The 22,193-nt window shown below is 43.4% G+C and overlaps 1 protein-coding gene across 8 annotated transcripts in view; it reads right to left on the bottom strand.

The window, feature by feature from the left end:
* AGAP1 (ArfGAP with GTPase domain, ankyrin repeat and PH domain 1) overlaps positions 1-22,193 on the bottom strand; it is a 502,402-nt gene that overhangs the window by 54,458 nt on the left and 425,751 nt on the right. For all 8 annotated transcript variants that reach the window (XM_073577586.1, XM_073577587.1, XM_073577588.1 and 5 more), the window contains one exon: positions 9,813-9,974. In XM_073577586.1, coding sequence (XP_073433687.1) covers positions 9,813-9,974 — 162 coding nt within the window. The remainder of the gene's footprint in view (positions 1-9,812; positions 9,975-22,193) is intronic.

Genomic DNA, 22,193 nt, shown 5'->3' with positions numbered 1-22,193 from the left:
TGCTGGGGGGCGTGGCCTAAACTCCAGAGCGCAAGGAGCTGCAAGAGAACTCCTAGCAGGGTAACTGCGAGACAAAGTTACCAAGGGGCATAGACAGGGAGGATAGTCAGGATGTAGCCAATGAGTCATACACAGAGATAGCTGCAAAGTACAAGAGGGGCGAGCAGAGAGTAGTCATACACAGGCAACGAGTCATACACAGAGAGGGTAGCGCAGTACAGAATCAACAGGCAAACTCACAACGGGGAACAGAACCGGGTCATAACCATATAAACAAGCTATAACAACGAACAGGCACAGGCACACCAGGTCACCACACTCGGCCAAAGGCAAAAGTATAACTGACAGGGATTGGAGCTTCCCAGGGGTTTAAGAAGCTCTCCCAGAACCAAAGAGAGGCCACAATCATTAACCCCCAGGTGTGCAGGTCAAAACCTGCACTGAGCTCCAGACATTAACCCCTGACGTGCAGCTCAAAAACCTGCACTGGGATCATGACAAGAGGAAAGCAGATAATGGAGGGCGAGAAGAGGACAGCAGATAATGGAGGGCGAGAAGAGTACAGCGGATGATAGAGGGCGAGAGGAGGACAGCGGATAATGCAGGGTGAGAGGAGGACAGCGGATAATGGAGGGCAAGAGGAGGACAGCGGATAATGGAGGGAGAGAAGAGGATAGCGGATAATGGAGGGAGAGAAGAGGATAGCGGATAATGGAAGGCGGAAGACGACAGAGGATAATGGAGGGAGAGAAGAGGACAGCGGATAATGGAGAATGAGAGGAGGACAGTGGATAATGGAGTGTGAGTGGAGGACAGCCGATAATGGAGGGAGAGAAGAGGACAGCCGATAATGGAGGGAGAGAAGAGGACAGCCGATAATGGAGGGAGAGAAGAGGACAGCCGATAATGGAGGGAGAGAAGAGGACAGCCGATAATGGAGGGAGAGAAGAGGACAGCCGATAATGGAGGGAGAGAAGAGGACAGCCGATAATGGAGGGAGAGAAGAGGACAGCGGATAATGGAGGGCGAGAGGAGGACAGCGGATAATGGAGGGCGAGAGGAGGACAGCGGATAATGGAGGGCGAGAGGAGGACAGCGGATAATGGAGGGCGAGGGGAGGACAGCGGATAATGGAGGGCGAGAGGAGGACAACGGATAATGGAGGGCGAGAGGAGGACAGCGGATAATGGAGGGCGAGAGGAGGACAGAGGATAATGGAGGGTGAGAAGAGAACAGAGGATAATGGAGGGCGAGAAGAGGTGTCAGGAACACTGCACTGAGCTTGCTCACTGAGCCAGTGCGAGTGTCCTGAGTAAAGCGAACTGTGTTCAAAGATACCTGTGGAGCGGGCAGCAGCCGAATAGGTGCGTACTTCAGAACAGCAGGACCTGAAGCACGTGACTGCTGGGGGCGTGGCCTAAACTCCAGAGAGCAAGGAGCTGCAAGAGAACTCCTAGCAGGGTAACTGCGAGACAAAGTTACCAAGGGGCATAGACAGGGAGGATAGTCAGGACGTAGCCAATGAGTCATACACAGAGATAGCTGCAAGGTACAAGAGGGGCGAGCAGAGAGTAGTCAGATAACAGGCAACGAGTCATACACAGAGAGGGTAGCGCAGTACAGAATCAACAGGCAAACTCACAACGGAGAACAGAACCCGGTCAGAACCATATAAACAAGCTATAACAACGAACAGGCACAGGCACACGGAGGTCACCACACTCGGCCAAAGACAAAAGTATAACTGACAGGGATTGGAGCTTCCCAGGAGTTTAAGAAGCTCTTCCAGAACCAAAAGGAGGCCACAATTATTAACCACAGGTGTGCAGGTCAAAACCTGCACTGAGCTCCAGACATTAACCCCTGACGTGCAGCTCAAAAACCTGCACTGGGATCATGACAAGAGGAAAGCAGATAATGGAGGGCGAGAAGAGGACAGCGGATGATGGAGGGCAAGAGGAGGACAGCGGATAATGGAGGGCGAGAGGAGGACAGCGGATAATGCAGGGTGAGAGGAGGACAGCGGATAATGGAGGGCAAGAGGAGGACAGCGGATAAAATTACAAAATAAATATTAATGTTTTTGACGGATAGTGCTCTGGGTCCTGTGATGTCCAACAACTGGTCAGAAATCACTCTGAAGTCTGCATCTCTTGCATGAGCTGTGAACATAGAGCAGTATAGGGGTTCAATAGTAGGTCTCTGGGATGTATACAGCTCTGAGAGTGAATGCACACACCGATAGACTTACCGTACTAGTGAACCTATGCAATGTCCTGTGCATGCAACTCCTTCAGGAGCTGCGGACTTGAGAGCGTTTTTTTCACCATTGTGTGGCTGTCCCAGGACCTGTATCCCACCAGATCAGAAACTCCCTGCAGCGTCTAGCATATATAAAAACTTTTATAAAATGACAAGTTACCCTTGGACATATATGATCCATTGGTCGCATTGATAATACACTGTACAGCCTAGCTCCTAAAGGCACCATCTAAGCTGTCAGTGTTTGACTGACCGTTGTTTATTGGGTCCCACCTCCCGTAGGATTAGAGCTAAGGGATAGTGGAGACAGAGGCCATTTTTAGGGACCCTGAGATTGCGCTGTAGGGGTGCTAATGGGCTGATTGATCTACATGCCACTCTCACTACTGACAGCGGCAACAAGAAGGGAAAGGGGTAAAAAAAAAAACCCTTATGTACGCAAATGAAGAAAAGGAAATTTAAATACAGAAATGGAAATAATATCCTAGGTGCCAGAGGTATGTAGAAAATGCACTCAAGTACAGAGGAGAAAATGACATAAGGGTTGAAAATGAAGGATGTATATAAAAAAAAAAAATCGAACGGCTTGTGAAGAAAGGTACAGACGCTGGAAGATTAGAAAGCAGAAACAGAGATGAATACTATGCAACCGGTACCAGACCTGGATAGTAAATGGTCACTTTTACACTCATGGATCGTGTTTTAAAACTGCAAACAATTGGTGCCATAAAAGACACCAAAACATATAGTCCAGGAGAGGAGGACAGGAGAACATGACAAGAGATTCTTGTCTTGGGTCCAACAAATCTTAAGAATATTCACACTGTTCTTTGTGTAACACTGAAACACATCGCATTCCCAGTATAATACAAAAACACCCCAGTTGATCTTTAAAAAAAAAAAAATACACACACAAAAGACACACAATGTGCTATGTATAATAGACAGACACTCCGCTCCATGTATAATATAGGTAGACATGCTGCTTGGTATACAATAGATGTAAAACCTCTTTGTGTATGATATGGATACACAAGAGGAGAACAACTGTGTTTAAAGGGTTTGATAAAGTGCACATTTTAAGGAAATGGCTGCTTTCACACAGATGCTGCGGTTATTGGTTCATCCGTTTCATTTATGCTACTAAAACCATCTTGGCCCTTTAAAAATGCAATTGACATCCTTGAATTACATCCTTGTAATGCAATTACATTCTCTGCCATGGTGCAGTTCACCGTGGCACCTCAGAACACATAGAGGAATCAGTGAGTGTCACACTAGTATTTCTGTTATCTTCTTACTCCATAATTAAGGAATATCCTGGATGGTCGTGTACAGGTGCGCAGTGACCACACAGGATGACCAGGTGCAAAAAGCCAAGGACATGGGACTCTGCACATCCTATGGCCACAGACAGAACAGATCACATTTCAAAGGGTTAATTAGAGGGCTTTAAGATTAATACATAGCTGTGATCACTGAAGCACTGGATCCTCTGCAGATGGCACTGGCCCAGAATATATGTGGGCCAAACAAGATTTACAGGATTATTCTGGATGGAAACTATGTATCTATCTCTGTATGCCTACCTGTGGAGTGGCCGGAGAGAACGGGTCTATGAAATGACTATTTCCATCTTAATAAGTGATGCCATGTCCTTAGAAAGAAGATGCCCCAGCCCATAGCGGCTGATTAACAGGCCCCTATGGGACATGTGAAGCCAGTTGTGGAGCGGCACCACGGTCTCCCTTCTGCAAGGCATTTCAATTTCAACAGTATCTGCTGCATGGAGCCTCAGTCCTTACAACACACAGACCACAGCAAAACGAGACAGGGGAATGGGAGACAGCCAGGCAAGAAGTTTTTTATTTTATTTTTTTTATTTAGTCAAATTATTACTTTTTGAGTGTAGTGTGGGGGCATCATTCTGAATGGGAGGTGTGACACCATCATATTGTGTGGTTGGCTATGGGAAAATCATACTGCAGCGCTGGGATCCGGGGTTCAAATCCCACCAAGGACATCTGCAAGGAGTTTGTATGGTCTCCCTGTCTTGGCGTGGGTTTCCTCCAGGTTCTCAGATTTCTTCAAACACTCCAAAGACATACTGATGGGGAATTAAACAACTACAGAATATGATACAGCTATATACAGTGCCTACAAGTAGTATTCAACCCCCTGCAGATTTAGCAGGTTTACACATTTGGAATTAACTTGGCATTGTGACATTTGGACTGTAGATCAGCCTGGAAGTGTGAAATGCACTGCAGCAAAAAATAATGTTATTTCTTTGTTTAATTTTTTTTTAAATTGTGAAAAGTTTATTCAGAGGGTCATTTATTATTCAACCCCTCAAACCACCAGAATTCTGTTTGGTTCCCCTAAAGTATTAGGAAGTATTTCAGGCACAAAGAACAATGAGCTTCACATGTTTGGATTAATTATCTCTTTTTCCAGCCTTTTCTGACTATTTAAGACCCTCCCCAAACTTGTGAACAGCACTCATACATGGTCAACATGGGAAAGACAAAGGAGCATTCCAAGGCCATCAGAGACAAGATCGTGGAGGGTCACAAGGCTGGCAAGGGGTACAAAACCCTTTCCAAGAAGTTGGGCCTACCTGTCTCCACTGTTGGGAGCATCATCCGGAAGTGGAAGGCTTATGGAACTACTGTTAGCCTTCCACGGCCTGGACAGCCTTTGAAAGTTTCCTCCCGTGCCGAGGCCAGGCTTGTCCGAAGAGTCAAGGCTAACCCAAGGACAACAAGGAAGGAGCTCCGGGAAGATCTCATGGCAGTGGGGACATTGGTTTCAGTCAATACCATAAGTAACGTACTCCACCGCAATGGTCTCCGTTCCAGACGAGCCCGTAAGGTACCTTTACTTTCAAAGCGTCATGTCAAGGCTCGTCTACAGTTTGCTCATGATCACTTGGAGGACTCAGACAGACTGGTTCAAGGTTCTCTGGTCTGATGAGACCAAGATCGAGATCTTTGGTGCCAACCACACATGTGACGTTTGGAGACTGGATGGCACTGCATACGACCCCAAGAATACCATCCCTACAGTCAAGCAAGGTGGTGGCAGCATCATGCTGTGGGGCTGTTTCTCAGCCAAGGGGCCTGGCCATCTGGTCCGCATCCATGGGAAGATGGATAGCACGGCCTACCTGGAGATTTTGACCAAGAACCTCCGCTCCTCCATCAAGAATCTTAAGATGGGTCGTCATTTCATCTTCCAACAAGACAACGACCCAAAGCACACAGCCAAGAAAACCAAGGCCTGGTTCGAGAGGGAAAAAATCAAGGTGTTGCAGTGGCCTAGTCAGTCTCCGGACCTTAACCCAATTGAAAACTTGTGGAAGGAGCTCAAGATTAAAGTGCACATGAGACACCCAAAGAACCTAGATAACTTGGAGAAGATCTGCATGGAGGAGTGGGCCAAGATATCTCCAGAGACCTGTGCCGGCCTAATCAGGTCTTATAAAAGACGATTATTAGCTGTAATTGCAAACAAGAGCTATTCCACAAAATATTAAACCTAGGGGTTGAATAATAATTGACCCACACTTTTATGTTTAAAATGTATTAAAATTTAACTGAGCCACATAATTTTTTGTTTTTTTAAGATTTATGCATCTGTTAATAAATCCTGCTCTTGTTTGAAGTTTGAAGGCTCTAACTTATTTGCATCTTATCAAACCTGCTAAATCTGCAGGGGGTTGAATACTACTTGTAGGCACTGTAATTATTTAATCAAAAGCATAATGCTGTAAAGGGGCAGTGGGGGCATCATACTGTGTGGGGGGCTGTGCAACCATCATTCTGTGAGAAGGCATTGGGACCATCATACTGTGTGTGGGGGGCTGTGCAACCATCATTCTATGAGAAGGCATTGGGACCATCATACTGTGTGTGGGGGGCTGTGGGACTATTATACTATGAGTAGGCATACTACATGGGGGCTATGAGAGCATCATATTGTGAGAGGGCTGTGGGATCATTATGAGATGTGGGGAGCTGTGGGACCATCATACTGTGAGGGGGCTGTGGGATCATTATGCTAAGTGGGGAGATGTGGGACCATCATACTGTGAAGGTGTATCATACAGCATGGGGCTATGAGAGCATCATACTGTGAGGGGGCTGTGGGATCATTATACTATGTGGGGAGCTGTGGGACCATCATACTGTGAGGGGGCTGTGGGATCATTATACTATATGGGGAGCTGTGGGACATCATACTGTGAGGGGGCTGTGGGATCATTATACTAAGTGGGGAGCTGTGGGACCATCATACTGTGAAGGTGCATCAAACTGCATGGGGCTATGAGAGCATCATACTGGGACCATCATACTGTGAAGGTGCATCAAACTGCATGGGGCTATGAGAGCATCATACTGTGAGGGGGCTGTGGGATCATTATACTATGTGGGGAGCTGTGGGACCATCATACTGTGAGCTCATTATACTATGTGGGGAGCTGTGGGACCATCATACTGCATGGGACTATGAGAGTATCATACTGTGAGGGGGCTGTGGGATCATTATACTATGTGGGGAGCTGTGGGACCATCATACTGTGTGGGGGCTGTGGGACCAATATACTGTGAGGAGGCATCATAATGCATGGGGACTATAAGGGCATCATACTGTGAGGGGCTGTGGGATCATACTATGTGGGAAGCTCTGGGACCATCAAACTGTGACGGGGCATCATACTGTGTGGAGGGGCTGTGGAACCATCATTCGGTGAGAAGGCAGTGTGACCATCATAGTGTTTGGGGGGATGTGGGACCATTATACCGTGAAGAGGCATCATACTTTGTGGGGGCTATGAGAGCATCATACTGTGAGGGGGCTGTGGGATCATTATACTATGTGGGGAGCTGTGGGATCATCATACTCTGAGGGGGCATCATATTGTGTGGGTGCTGTGTAAGTCTCATACTGTGGGAGCTGTGAGACCATCATACTGTGTGGGGATGCAATATGGACTCTTACTACTGGGCCCCTTGATTTCTGGCCACAGTACTGACTTAGCAGTACTATTCCTTACAAGCAATCCCTGCATTGTGGCACGCTCAGCTTTTCAGGCACATGCCTCACATGAATGGGGCAGAATTGCAGATTTCTTCCCTGTTGTGCAGTAAATAAATATCGCTAAATTAGTAATGTGGCTCCTTTATTTCCAAGATTGGTCAAACCACCTCCAACTATCAAAGTGATGGCATAACCTAGGCATGGGAGTAACCCTTTATTGCTTGATTTGCAATTATAAATGGTTGCATAAATGGAGAATAGAGAAAGCCAACCGGTGGGAACACAATCCCAAGTCAGACCATGTAAGTAGCATGGAGTACAATAAGGGCACTGGTGGCAAACAGTGGGATAAACTTGCTCTCAAGAATGGCTATCAGTTGCAGAACAACACTAATTAGAATTTAATGAAACATCTGAGTAGTAAGTTAAACGTTTTTCAATCTCTTTAATAACTGTGTATCCCGAGCATGTGGACTTTACACTGTGTCACCCAACGCCTAAGTCAATTTATTTAAAACTGGTTCATATTATCAGCCGCATTCAAAAGTATTAAGAATTGATCAAATCATTTATTACCAGGTTCAGACAGACCTTCACATTCACTGAAGTCTGCTTGTAAGGACAAAGTTGCTTTCGGACAGGTCCGGAAAACCCCCCAAAACAAAACTATTTGGTGGCAGAGATCTTCCATTAGCTGACAAATACATGGGTAGGGGCTGGCTGCAACAGCATCTGATCCTACCTATCCCATCCGAGGTGATCACCGATAATCAGAAAGGAAAACTTACTTTCAGATGGTGATCTGTGTGTATACTACGCTGGGTAGGCTTACTCTGACCACCGGTGAAAAGTGCGGAATCTGTGCTGTTACTACTGGAAATAACACTTAGGCTTTGCTGTGACTATTGGGGGATTAAGGGTGGCCCTGCAATGACTACTAGGAAAAGTAAGACAGTGTAATAATTGCTATGAAGGATAATGAGGCTCTGCTGTAATTACTGAAGAAAGTGGGACTCGTGTCTACTGGATGGAAGAGACTAGGGGTGCATTTACACTAGCCGATGAGGTTTCTAGGAATGCTCGTTCCCAATAATTGGCCAGTGTAAATGCTCCCTACAACTCTGCTGTGAAGGGTTAAGGACCCTGCTGTGATCATTTCTTAAAACACTGCCAAAACTACTGGATAGAAAGGGGCAAACTGCTGTGACTACTGACAAGGGAAATACAGTGACTAAAGCTGGAGTCACACATAGCGACTTACCAGCGATCCCGACAACGATATCAACGTGTCAGGATCGCTGGTGAATCGCTATGTGATCGCTGGTGAGCTGTCAAACAGACAGCTTCACCAGCGATTAGCACAGCGACGCCGCGCGCGCGCGGCATCGCTGTGTTCATGTCAAAGATAGAATTAAAATAAAAAATATTGTTATTCTCACCTTCCGACGTCCCGCGCAGCATTACCGCCTCTCTCCACGCACCGGTCCCAGTAATCCTTTGCGAGAATGACCGTGATGACGTCCGTTCTCGCGGGATCGCGAAGTCTCACGGTCATTCTTGCAAAGGATTACTGGGACCGGGAGCGTGGAGAGAGGCGGGAATGCTGCGAGGGACGTCGGAAGGTGAGAATAACAATATTTTTTATTATTTTACAGCTGATCGCTGGTCTCCCGCCTGTCACACGCAGCGATGCGTGCTGGCCAGCGGGAGATCAGCGACGAGAAAAATGTCCAGAGGTTTCTTGCAGCGATCAGCGATACCGGCAGGGGGGCCGGTCGCTGATCGCTGTCACACACAGCGATCTCGCTGGTGAGATTGCTGTTGTGTCACAAAAGTTGTGACTCAGCAGCGATCTCGCTAGCGAGATTGCTATGTGTGACTCCAGCTTTATTTGGAGAAGGGATAGACACTGGTTGCATAAGGATTATAACTTATAGTAGGAGGTTTTATTTTAATCGATTTGCAGCTTCTGTAAAATGTCCAAATTCCATAAGAAGGCTTCTTTGCTTTGAGAAATGTGCGTGTTGACAGCAAATTGAATGTGAACATATTAAATTTTCATAGGTCATACACTAGATATCTATTTAGGTATTGTCCAAACACCCATATGGCCAAAAGTCTTCACTAAAGACTCCCTATCGTAAGACATGCACCCTTGGAACAAGCCAATGAGCGGGGAATCTGCTGTCAGAGACATCTAAGCAATCACTTGGGGCTACAGAAGATCAGTACTGGGCTATGCTGTACACATTCGGACATGTATATTTTTTAGTTTGAGGGCAGTCGTACATGGATACAAAATGAACAAATCAATGAGTAAATGGAAATGTTTTGGAACCAACGACTATACAGAGTAGTAAGGATGTCCGTATCACTGGAGTGAGAATTGGAATGCTCACATGCAGCCTGCCATATCATTCCCACATTAATCCTCTAGTAAATTATCAAAATTGTGAAAGTCAACACATTTTACAGACAAAATGCTGAGCAATGAGCAGCCATCTCACCTTCTGCTGTGCTGGAGAGGCCATCAGCCTTGAAATTACTAGTACTCTTCTTCCGGCGGTGTTTCTTTCGATTTGCGTGTGGTGAAGGAGGTGGATCCAGTTTGGGACTGGTGGTACTAGAAATGCTAGGACTGGAACACACGGAGTCACCCAGGCCAGTATCTGTAATAAAAACACAGAGAATACTGAATGATAAAGCAATTACTATGGGACACAGAGATTGACCCTCACGGCATATAGTGTTATAGATACACAGAAGAGCATTATTTAAGTTACATCAATTTAATGAGTGCAATTGTTTTACTAATTTGCATTTTGTTTTTCAGTTTTGTTGCAGTAGCCATTTTTGTAAAAAAAAAAAAAAAAAGTGGAGATGTATTTCTCGGGATGTTTTAATTATGGTAGCTTTTCCCAAAATTATGATAAAAAGAAAGAAAAACTGAACCCATGACTCATGAAGAAAGAGTAAAAGATAGATAAGTTTATGCTGGGAGTCGTAGGCTAGACCGTACCGTAACGATTAGGAGTCCTCTCACCGGGACAAGTCCTGAAAACACTAGGCACAACACTACAGTGCACTGTTTGGTCAGTAGATTAGTCAAGGAAATATATCGTTGGCAAACAGGTCCATCAGCCAGTTCCTCATGGAGCTTCTTGGAAAGGAAAAAACATCTGGGGAATATTCCAGCTCCGGGTAAAAAAGTATTTTCTTTATTCTACATGATCATTTAAAAAGTTACATCCAAAGCAGACATGTGCAAAGCGACACATTTTGAATGTACTCCAACGTTCTTTGTCAGCTTTAACAAAGAATGTTGGCTTATGTTTAAAACATGTCTGCTTTGGATGTAATTTTAAATATTTTAATGTGGAATAAAGAAAAAAAATATATTTTTTTTTTTTTACCAGAAGCCGGAATATTCCCACCATGTTTTTCCTTGTCTGCCAAATGAGAGGTTGGATTGTGGTTTCCATGAACACTGGACCATTACTTTTTGGTGAGCTGGCATGATCTTTTTTTCATTTTTTACAATTACCGCTACGGTAATTGCTTGGAAAACCTGAAAATGGTAAAAGATTTCCAGAGAGTTGTGGCAACTGCTCAGAGCTTTTCCGGATTTATAGTACATTCAACCCTATATTGGAGTCTTCACCAAGACTGACCGGGTTCTTCAGATAACGGTAACATGAGTTGTGTTCATCAAAAGGGCAGATAGTATGTTAAATTCTTCACAATACTAGGCTCTGCTCACAGCTAGAGTTGAGCGACTTTGGTCGGATCGGGTTTCATGAAACAAAATTTGTTTCAGATGAAACTGGTCCGACTAGGGCAAAAAAAAGTCGGAGTTTCGTCTGAAACCCGACCCCAATGCAATGATATTCATCCACTCAATGGAGACTTTTATTCCCCATTGACTTGCATTGGGGTTGGGTTTCTGACGAAACTCCGACTTTTTTTGCCCTAGTCAGAGCAGTTTCATCTGAAACAAATTTTGTTTCGTGAAACCCGATCCGACCAAAGTCGCTCAACTCTACTCACAGCTACTTCATGGTATCCATCACAAAGCAACCAGGATACAAAAGTCAACATAGTAATTTAACTTTATTAAACAGCACTTCTTTTTGCATGCAAATGTAAGTGTAGGATGAAAGCCTCCAACCGTGAATCCAACACAAATGTGAAAACAGCCTGAAGGTCCACACACATTTAGACTAAAATCGGCTGAACCTGCCAATATTATTGTGAGCAGCTGACAGTCTAATGTGAACAAGAGCACAGGATTGTGGGACAGACAAGGATTCAGTCTGCTGAATTTCAACAACTGATCCTTTTATCCCTGGTCAAAAGCTAAGTCCAAAAGAGTCTGGCCGTGACTCTCTGATTGAGAACACAGGAACGCTCAGCCAAGCCAAGTGTTCCAGTATATAAGAAAGTCAGGAGCTGTTGGCTAAATGACCATAAGGGTCTGCAAGCTCTGTTTACATCAGCTTTGGGTCTTCAGTTTACAATGTAAGCCCAAAAACTGTGCCTATACTGTATATGTCAGAAGGAGGGTTCACTGCTTGGAACCGTTCTCCATAAGTCAGCACAGAGAGCCATCAATGTGGAAAAGCAACATCACATTTTCCCTGCCGAAAAAGCTGATCACAGGGTGAAGTTCCTAAAGTCAGACCTGCGAAAATTAGCTAATCATTGGGTAGACTTTTATTTAAAAAGACGGGGTTGTGTTCATTAAACAATTCCTTTAAGATGGCTATAAATTGTGTAATTTTTCAGAATGAAATGACAATCAGAACAAGTATAGGATTTTGTCTGGGGCCATAATCAGAAGTTCTGATGACCATATTTTCTGACAAGTAGTAAAATCTTCTGATTGTCCCTTTTTACCTCTCAAATGGAAACGTGAGTACTGAATGGTGCCTCACTATCCGCCAGTGCTGATGAGATCTCAGTATGTATGGACACCTTCTGGTGCCAAAATGTTCTCTACCATACATTACATGCATATAATAAACTAAAACTTGAACAAATTAAGATGTCTTTGTTATATTGTCCTTATCCGCTTGTATCGCTCTACTGGTCCGTAGCACAATACGGCTAACTTGCATATTGTGGTTTTATTCTTAAAAAGATCTTACAGAACAGATAAAACGGATCCAGAATATAGCCTGATTCTTCAGGGAAAGAAAAAGGGGATACTGAATGTGTCTAACGCACAACAGACACAGAAGAATGGAACAGCTTGCTCATAAAACAATGAGAAGCGAATAGAAAGAAATAGGAAAAAGCTGACAGATATATAAAAGATGCGGATGGGGAGGGGAAGGAATGGGGAGACGTGGTCCATCCAGGCTGTGCCGCATCAGTTTTTTATGGATATCATCTCACACCCTCCATCCTGTTTTACTGCCATTGTAAGAACACGTTACACCCTCTCCAAAAATATACCCCTCTCTCCGGTGGGCCGCTGCTTCATGCAGTTCAGTGTTAGTGATGAGCAAGTGTAAAATAACATTCCCATAAATTCAGTGCAGGGAAATGAACCCTCCAAATGATCACTGCCGTCACTGGCCTGTGCTCAAGGACACACATAACTTATTATACGTTCCTTTAGCTGGAGCTCAAGTGGAAGCTGTGGCGACTTATCTCAGCTGACAAGATACTACATATTGCACGGGCATCCCACTTAAACCATATATGGTATTCTACCCACTACGACAAAAAAGCCCTAGAAAGCCTTAGAAATGTAAAGGGCAGATTGCAGGAATATTGCTCTTTAGGCTGCTTTCACACTCAGCAGTAGATCTTTACCAGAACGTTTCTAGCGCATACATAAAACGTATCCAAAGACCCTATTCACCCAATGGCGGACAAATGGACCCATCAGGGATATGTGGGGAAAAAAGGTGGATTAAGCATCCAATAATGATCAGCTTGCATTATTATGGCATCATAAATACGGAAGCAGCAGCAACATTTCGACCTCTGGTATAGATCTGGGTCATTTGTCAAGCTAGTACAGTAGTGTGCAGACCTCCTTTCTAATCCTATTACAGCCAATCAAATCATCTATACATATTGGGTAGCATGGTGGCTCAGTGGTTAGCAGCACTGTTTCATTACAGCGCCAGGGTCCTGGGTTCCACCATGGATAACATCTGCATGGAGTTTGTATTTTCTCCCCATGTTTGCTTGGTTGGACAGAGGCTGGAGAGACATCTGTCTGAGATGGTTTAGTGAATCCTGCATTGGGCAGGGGGTTGGACATGATGACCCTGGAGGTCCCTTCCAAATCTAGCATTTTATGATTCAAGGATTCCTCCGGGTTCTCCGGTTTCCTCCCACATTCCAAGACATACTTGTGAATGATGATTATGTCTGTACCGTGCTGCGGAATATGATGGCACTATATAAGCAAAGCATAATAAAAAAAATAATAATATCCACCAATTCTTGCAGCAAACATGTCATAAAACATTATCCAAAGCATAAGTAATAGCAATAGTAAAGCAGTCCTAGTTTCATATATTCCATGTTTGCGCTTGCAGAGGATGATGTTTTCTTTTAATTGTATATTATGCAGCCATAGTAGCTTGGCACCTGTTCACACTTGCTTTATTTGGGCTTTTGTATTCACTGTTGGAGGTGTTGACTGCCTTCATATTTGGCAGAGCTCCTCCCATCAGCGCAAGCCTGTATTTAGCTAGTGCTGGGTCATACGTGCCCTTTAAATTTAGAGAGAGGCTTGATGCAACACTAAACCTAATATTTATCGAAGAAAAGTATGCCTTGCCGCGGGGCTGGTAGGCTCTCATGAATTGTATGCCAAGTACCTTCCTTTTATAAGTATATTCTATATAGCTGTAATGCCATGCAAATTACATATATACCATGCTTGCATCCATCTTAGCGCTTACAGTAGCTGATGTATTCTTTTGTTTGTGTATTGACCAAAAGATACAATTTTTGTAGCAAGCCTTCCTGATCAGGCCAATTTTTTTTTAAATTTGGCCAGGGTCACTTTATGTGATAATATCTCTGGAATGCTTCAATGGCTCCCAGTGATTCTGAGAACATTTTTTCGTAACCTATTGTAGTTTATGTTAGTGGAAAATTTTGGTACATATGTTTTACATTTATTTGTGAAAATATCGAAATTTTGGTGAAAATTTTTAAAAATTTGCAATTTTCAAACTTTTAATCTTTCTATTCTTAAACCAGTTAGTCGTACTGTACAAAATAATTAATAAATAACATTTCCCACATGCCTACTTTAAATTGGCATCATTTTTTCAAATGTCACTTTATTTTGCTAGGGTGTTAGAAGAGTTAAAAGTTTAGTAGCAATTTCTCATTTTTTCAAGAAATGTACAAAACCTGTCACTTTTATAAGGAATACGACAAGAAAATAAACCCCACAATTTGTTACCCATCTTCTGAGCACGCCGATACCCCACGTGGTCAGAATCCTCCATTTGGACAAATGGCAGGGCTGAGAAGGGAGGGAGCAAGCACCATATGAATTTTGGAACGCATGTTTGAAATAGATTGTGAGCGCAATGTCGCATTTAGACGGTTCTTAAGGCGCCCAAACATCAGAAAACCTCCACAAGTGACTATTTTGGAAACTACACCCCTTAAGGATTTTATCCAGGGGTACAGTGAGCATTTTAAGCTCACATGCACTATACAGTACTTGTTAACATTAGGTAGTCATACTGAAAATTTTAATTTTATTTTCATGATAATGTTGCTTTATCCCCAAATTTTTCAGTTTTTCAAGAAGCAACACGAAAAAGTAAACGCAAAGTTTGTTACCCACTTTCTTCTGAGCTTGGCGATACACCACATTTAGTCAAAAAGTTCTGTTTGGATACATGGCAGGACTCAAAGGAAGAAGTGACATTTGGTATTTGGAATGTAAATTTGGCTGCAATAGATTGCAGACATGTCTCATTAGCAGAACCACTGAGTTATATAAAAAAAATAAAATGCAAAAACACCCCCTACAAGTGACCCCATATTTGGAAACTAGACCCATCACGGAATTCATCTAGATGTGTATTGAGCATTTTTAACCTACAAGTGCTGATTCATAAAACGAACATTTAAATGTGAAAACAACAAAAAAAAAATTTCCACTTAATACTGCTTTCGCACCAAATTTATAATTTCCATGAGGCGTAATAGGAGAAAGTGGACCCCACAGTTTGTTATGCAATTTTTACCGAGCATGGCATGAACCCATATGTGGTTGTACACTACTGTTTGAACACACTGAGTGATACTTAGCTTTTAGAGCGCCGTTTCCTTTTGAACAGATTGTGGGTTCCATTATCAACAGAAAATGCCCATACATGGCCCTATATTGGAAATGTCACTGCTTAAAGGGGTTGTCCAGTGAAAACTGATAAGTGTGCAGTCACTCTGTGTGACCAGACGGAGTCCAAAGTGATTCCAGGTGCCTCATAAGTGAGGATCTGTCTCAGTTTTGTCTGAATCACTGCTTCGGGGATTTACACAAAAAACATGATTTAAGCGCTCAGTGAAGAGCACAAGATAAATGTGAGCCACTCAGTACAGGAAGTTATTTTTATTTTTCGCTGTTCACCGTGTGGTATAAGTGATAAGGCTGCTTTATTGTTAGGGTCAGTGCGATTACAGCGTTACCAGATTTATATATTTTTCCATGTTTTTCTGCTATCACACACTAAAAATGTTTTTTTTTTTATGACCATATTCTGAGAGCTGCAACTTTTTTTTTTTATTTTATGGCACAAGATGCAGATTTTTTTTATACCATTGTGGGGCATATAATGCTTTTTATTCAGATTTTGCAGAGACAGAATGAACAAAAGCCAGCAATTCAGTTCTTGCCTTCAACTTTTTTTGCGCCCTTCACAATGCAGTAAAAATGATAAGGCAGCTTTATTTTTCGGGTTGATACGATGATTACAGCGATACTAGATTTATATAGTTTTTTATGCTTTGTTGCTTTTACAGGCTAAGAACAATATTTTATTTTTGCATAGTCATATTCTGAGAGATGTTAACTATTTTTTCCCGAAATTAGCCAAACTAAGGCTTGTTTCTGCGAGACGGATTGACGTTTTCATTTATACCATTTTTTTTTTACATTTGACTTTTGATTGCTTTTCATTCATTTTTTTGTGTGTCAGAATGATGAAAAAGCGACATTTTCCATGTGTTTATTTTTTTTATGGTGTTTGCCATAAGAAATAAATAATATGACCATTTTATCGATCAGGTTATTTTGGACACGGCGATACCAAAGTCTATATTTTTTTTTGCTTATCTTTGCTTTACCACAAAGGCTGCGTTTTTAGTGGCGAAATGGCTTTTCAAGATTTTTGTGTGACTTTTCTTTTTGTACATTTAACTTTTCTTCACTTTTCCATTAAGTCCCAACGTGGGACATGTTTAATTTTTACTATGATTGTTGGACTCATGCACTGCAGACATTTACAGTGAGCCACAGACAGAGCCTGTAAGACCCTACTTATATCTGGATCTCACAGGTCACCATACCCCTGGGGTCATCAGATGACACCTCAGGGTACCATGGAGCGATCGGCACCCGCGACTATGATTACGGGGGTCGATCTTGGCAAAGAGGGTCCTTTAATCACATAGATACTGCTGTCATCACAATTTACATTAAAGGGGTTATTTGGCTCCAAAGCGATCTAGGGCCGATACCACAGGGTTTCAGCTGTCAAAACTCAGAAACCAATATACCATAAAGTATATATATATATATATATATATATATATATATATATATATATATATATTTTAGTAGCTGAAGAGCCCGACGCTGCCCGGGCATTGTAACTAACTGTGGTTAGTTATAGCAAATTATAATTATCCTCCATCCCATAGTCCCGTGCCCATGTACCCATCATACATATCCACGATCCCATAGGCCCGTGCCCGTATACCCATCATACATATCCTCCATCCCATAGTCGAGTGCCTATATACCCATCACATATCCTCCATCCCATGGTCCCGTGCCCATATACCCATCACACATCCTCCATCCCATAATCCCATGCCCATATACCCATCATACATCCTCCATCCCATAGTCCCATGCCCATATACCTATACCCATCATACATATCCTCCATCCCATAGTCCCGTGCCCATATACCCATCATACATATCCGCCATCCCATAGTTCCGTGCCCATAGACCCGTCATACATATCCTCCATGCCATAGTCCAGTGCCCATATACCCATCACACATCCTCCATCCCATAGTCCTGTGCCCATATACCCATCATACATATCCTCCATCCCATAGTCCCGTGCCCATATACCCATCATACATATCCTCCATCCCATAGTCCTGTGCCCATATACCCATCATACATATCCTCCATCCCATAGTCCAGTGCCCATATACCCATCACACATCCTCCATCCCATAGTCAACCATTAGGACATCATAATGAGCGGCGGGGCTTGCAACCTATGATGACATCAGTGTCGCCATGGCAACCATTATGACATCATAATGAGGGGCGGGGCTTGATACACACTTTTTCCCCATTATGTAGATAGGAGCAAAATTTTTTGGTGAATTGGAAAGCGCGGGGTTAAAATTTCACCTCACAACATAGCCTAGGACACTCTCGGGGTCCAGACGTGTGACTGTGCCAAATTTTGTGGCTGTAGCTGCGACGGTGCGGATGCCAATCCTGGACGGACATACATACAATTGAGCTTTATATATTAGATAGTCCAAGTCTAATTGAGCAACAACACTATATAAAAAAATAAACTTGGACTATGTAAGGAAAATGATACTATTCAATGAAAAATATACCAAGCTGAAGGTTTCCATCTTGGTCATGAAGGATTTTGATATGCTCTGGTAGTCGATTTACAGTAAATATTTCAAGGCAATATCTGGTTGAGATAAAGAGCAGCAGGTCACAGCCCCAAAGACTGCTTTGTGGAAAACAAGAGACATTTTAAGGGACTCTGAGCACAGAATGACTGACTGTTCAAACTAAGTACCGCCACTCGGTGGTTCACGGTGGAGCCAATCATTTACATACACCTTCACACCTGCTTGCTTTCCCTCCATCTCCACCTCCCTCTTCTTTGATTGACAGCTCTGGCTTCATAGGGCCAGAGAAGGGTGGAGATAGATGGAAAACGAGCAGGTGAGAAGGTGTATATAAATGATTGGCCCTGCCGTGAAGCACAGAGTGTAAACATGGCCTACAGATATCATGACCTATCCATGGCTGGCGTAGGTGTTCCCAAACAATGAATGACTGAGAACATTTAACGGGAACCTGTCAACAGAAATAACGCTATTAACTTGCAGATATGTAGGCCGGAGGCGCGGTTACAGCGGCCCCTTTGTATTCTCAGAGTGGCGACTGAACCAGCAGCGCCCCCCGAATCCATGACTGTAAACCGAATGTTGCCGGGGAGAATAAAGTAAATTTTCTCCCCGCTGCATTCGCCTGTGTGCAGGCACCACACCACATAATAACGCTATTTACCTGTAGATTAACCACATATCTGCAGGTTAATAGCGTTATTTCTGGTGACCGGTTGCTTTTAATTCCATTGCACTTCAGTAAAAAATATTCCCAACTTACGCTTCTAGAGATGCAGTAAAAAAGATGACCGCACTAAACTACTTAAAGAAGTGCTCCCATCATTGTTTTTATCCTCTTAATATATTGCAGTCACCATATTATATAGCAATGTATTCTTACAATTGCTCATTCTGCCTTTCTACCCAGGTAATTCTTCTTTTCTCTGCTCTTTGCTAAAACAGGAAGTCTCTTGTCCCTGCTAAAATCATCCCCCTTTTCAACTCCTGATCAAGCTGCTCTCTCCGTGTCCTGCCATAGATTTTTGCAGTGACTTATGTCTCAGAGTGAAAATTGACCTCCTATTTCTACATAGAGCTTAGATGGATTCAGTTATTCTGTTTTTAATCACGAGATGTCATAGACCTAATAGGAAACAGAAGAATTAACTGGGTAGAAAGGCAAAATGAGCAATTTTAAGTACACAGTGCTATATCATTTGATGACTGCAATATATTAAGACGATAACCATATTGATGGGAGGAGGGGGACTTCTTTAACCCCTTCACCCCCAAGGGTGGTTTGCACGTTCATGACCGGTCCAATTTTTACAATTCTGACCACTGTCCCTTTATGAGGTAATAACTCTGGAACGCTTCCATGGATCCCGGTGATTCTGACACTGTTTTCTCGTGACATATTGTACTTCATGTTAGTGGTAAAATTTCAACTTTGAATTTTTATGCCCTTAAATCACAGAGATACAGCACACAAAAAACTTAAGTAACATTTCCACGTTTACTTTACATCAGCACAAATTTGGAACCAAAATTTTTTTTTGTTAGGAAGTTATAAGGGTTAAAAGTTGACCAGCGATTTCTCATTTTTGCAACACCATTTTATTTTTACGGACCACATCACATTTGAAGCCACTTTGAGGGGTCTATATGATAGAAAATACCCAAAAGTGACACCATTCTAAAAAATGCACCCCTCAAGGTGCTCAAAACCACATTCAAGAAGTTTATTAACCCTTCAGGTGCTTCACAGGAATTTTTTGAATATTTAAAAAAAAAATGAACATTTAATTTTTTCACAAAAAAAATAATTCAGGTTCAATTTTTTTTATTTTACCAAGGATAAAAGGAGAAATTGGACTGGAAACGTTATTGTGCAATTTGTCCTGAGTACGCTGATACCCGATATGTGGGGGGAACCACTGTTTCGGCGCATGGCAGAGTTCAGAAGGGAAGGAGCGCAGTTTGACTTTTTCAATGCAAAATTGGCTGGAATTCTGATCGGATGCCATGTCACGTTTGGAGAGCCCCTGATGTACCTAAACAGTGGAAACCCCCTACAAGTGACCCCATTTTGGAAACTAGACCCCCCAAGAAACTTATCTAGATATGTGGTGAGAACCTTGAACCCACAGGGGCTTCATAGAAGTTTATAACGTACAGCCGTACAATTAAAGAATCATATTTTTTCCACAAAAATGATCTTTTCACCTCCAATTTTTATTTTCCCAAGGGTAACAGGACCCTAAGGCTGAGTTCACACGTGGCGCTTTTTTCGCGTTTCCGCGGCGGTTTTAACCATGCGATTTTGCCGCGAAAAATAAGCATCCCATGCATTCCTATGGGATTCCGCAATGCTGTGCTAATACTGCGTTTTTTACCGCGGCGGAATCGCTTCGCGGTAAAAGACGCAGCATGCTCATTAATTTTGCGGAATTGCGGCGATCCCGCACCCATAGGAATGCATTGTTCCGCTTACTTCCCGCATGTGGCTGTGCCCACCATACGAAAAGTAAGCAGAACAATTGCGGATGGTACCCACGGTCCGGAGGAGAGGAGACTGTCCTACGGGCTTTGGGTACCATATTCCCGTAAAAAATAGAATTTAAAATAAAAAAATGGTGTTCTTACCTTCCGACGTCCCGCGCAGCCTTCCCGCCTCTCTCCACACTCTCGTTCCCAGTAATCCTTTGCGAAAATGCCCACGATGACGTCTGTTCTCGCAGGATCGCGAAGTCTCGCGGTCATTTGCGAAACGTCGTGATCCTGCAAGAACGTATGTCATCGCGGGCATTTTCGCAAAGGATTACTGGGAACGAGAGCGTGGAGAGAGGCGGGAAGGCTGCGCGGGACGTCAGAAGGTAAGAATAACACCATTTTTTATTTTTTACATTTCATCTTTTACTACTGATGCTGCATAGTAATAGACGCTAAGCCCCGCCCCCTCCCGGCTCCCTGCCCGCCCCACGCGGTCATCGCCGCCTACTAGCACACATGGACGCATGTTGCATTTCGGCGCACACGGCGCACCTTCAAAAGTGCGCAGCGCACGGCAAAATCCTGCTAGCGCACGGCCAGCGCACGATCTGCGCACCCTATGCTAAAGATAGGGTGCACAGATCGCAAGCGTCCATGTGCGCTAGTAGGCGGCGATGACCGGATAGGGCGGGCAGGGAGCCGGTAGGGGGCGGGGCTTAGCGGTGGCCATGCGCAGGCCGTCGCTGCGCTATAAAGCGCAAATGTGAAACCGGCCTTATCTAGATGTGTGGTGAGCACTTTGAACCCCCCCAAGGGCTTCACAATTTATAACGCCCAGGCATGAAAATAAAAAAAATCATTTTTTTCCCACAAAAATGATATCTTTTGCCCCCAATTTTTTATTTTCCTAAGGGCAACAGGAGAAATAGGACCCCAAAAGTTGTTTTGCAATTTATCCTGAGTAGGCTGATACCCCATATGTGGGGGTAAAACACTGTTTGGGCGCATGGTAGAGCTTGGAAGGGAAGGAGCACCATTTGACTTTTTCAACGCAGAATTGGCTGGAATTGAGATCAGACGCCATGTTGCGTTTGGAGAGCACCTGATGTGCCCAAACAGTGGAAACCCCCCAATTCTAACTCCAACCCTAACCCCAACACACCCCTAACCCTAATCTCAGCCCTAACCCTAACGGGAAAATGGAAATAAATACATTTTTTTAATTTTTATTATTTTTCCCTAACTAAGGAGGTGATAGCGGGGGGTTTGATTTACTATTTATGGCGGTTTTTATGTTTGGCAGCTGTCGCACGCTAAAAGACGCTTTTTATTGTAAAAATAGTTTTTGCATCACCACATATTGAGAGCTATAATTTTTCTGTATTTTGACCCACTGAGTCATGTGAGGTCTTATTTTTTGCGGGACGAATTGACGTTTTTATTGGTATCATGTTCGGGCACGTGACATTTTTTGATCGCTTTTTATTCCGATTTTTGGGACGCAGAATGAACAAAAACCAG

This window comes from Dendrobates tinctorius, unplaced genomic scaffold (genome assembly GCF_039654945.1).
Source record: "Dendrobates tinctorius isolate UK_male_01 unplaced genomic scaffold, ASM3965494v1 ptg000056l, whole genome shotgun sequence".
NCBI lineage: Eukaryota > Metazoa > Chordata > Amphibia > Anura > Dendrobatidae > Dendrobates > Dendrobates tinctorius.
This window is presented reverse-complemented; position numbering and strand designations above follow the sequence as displayed.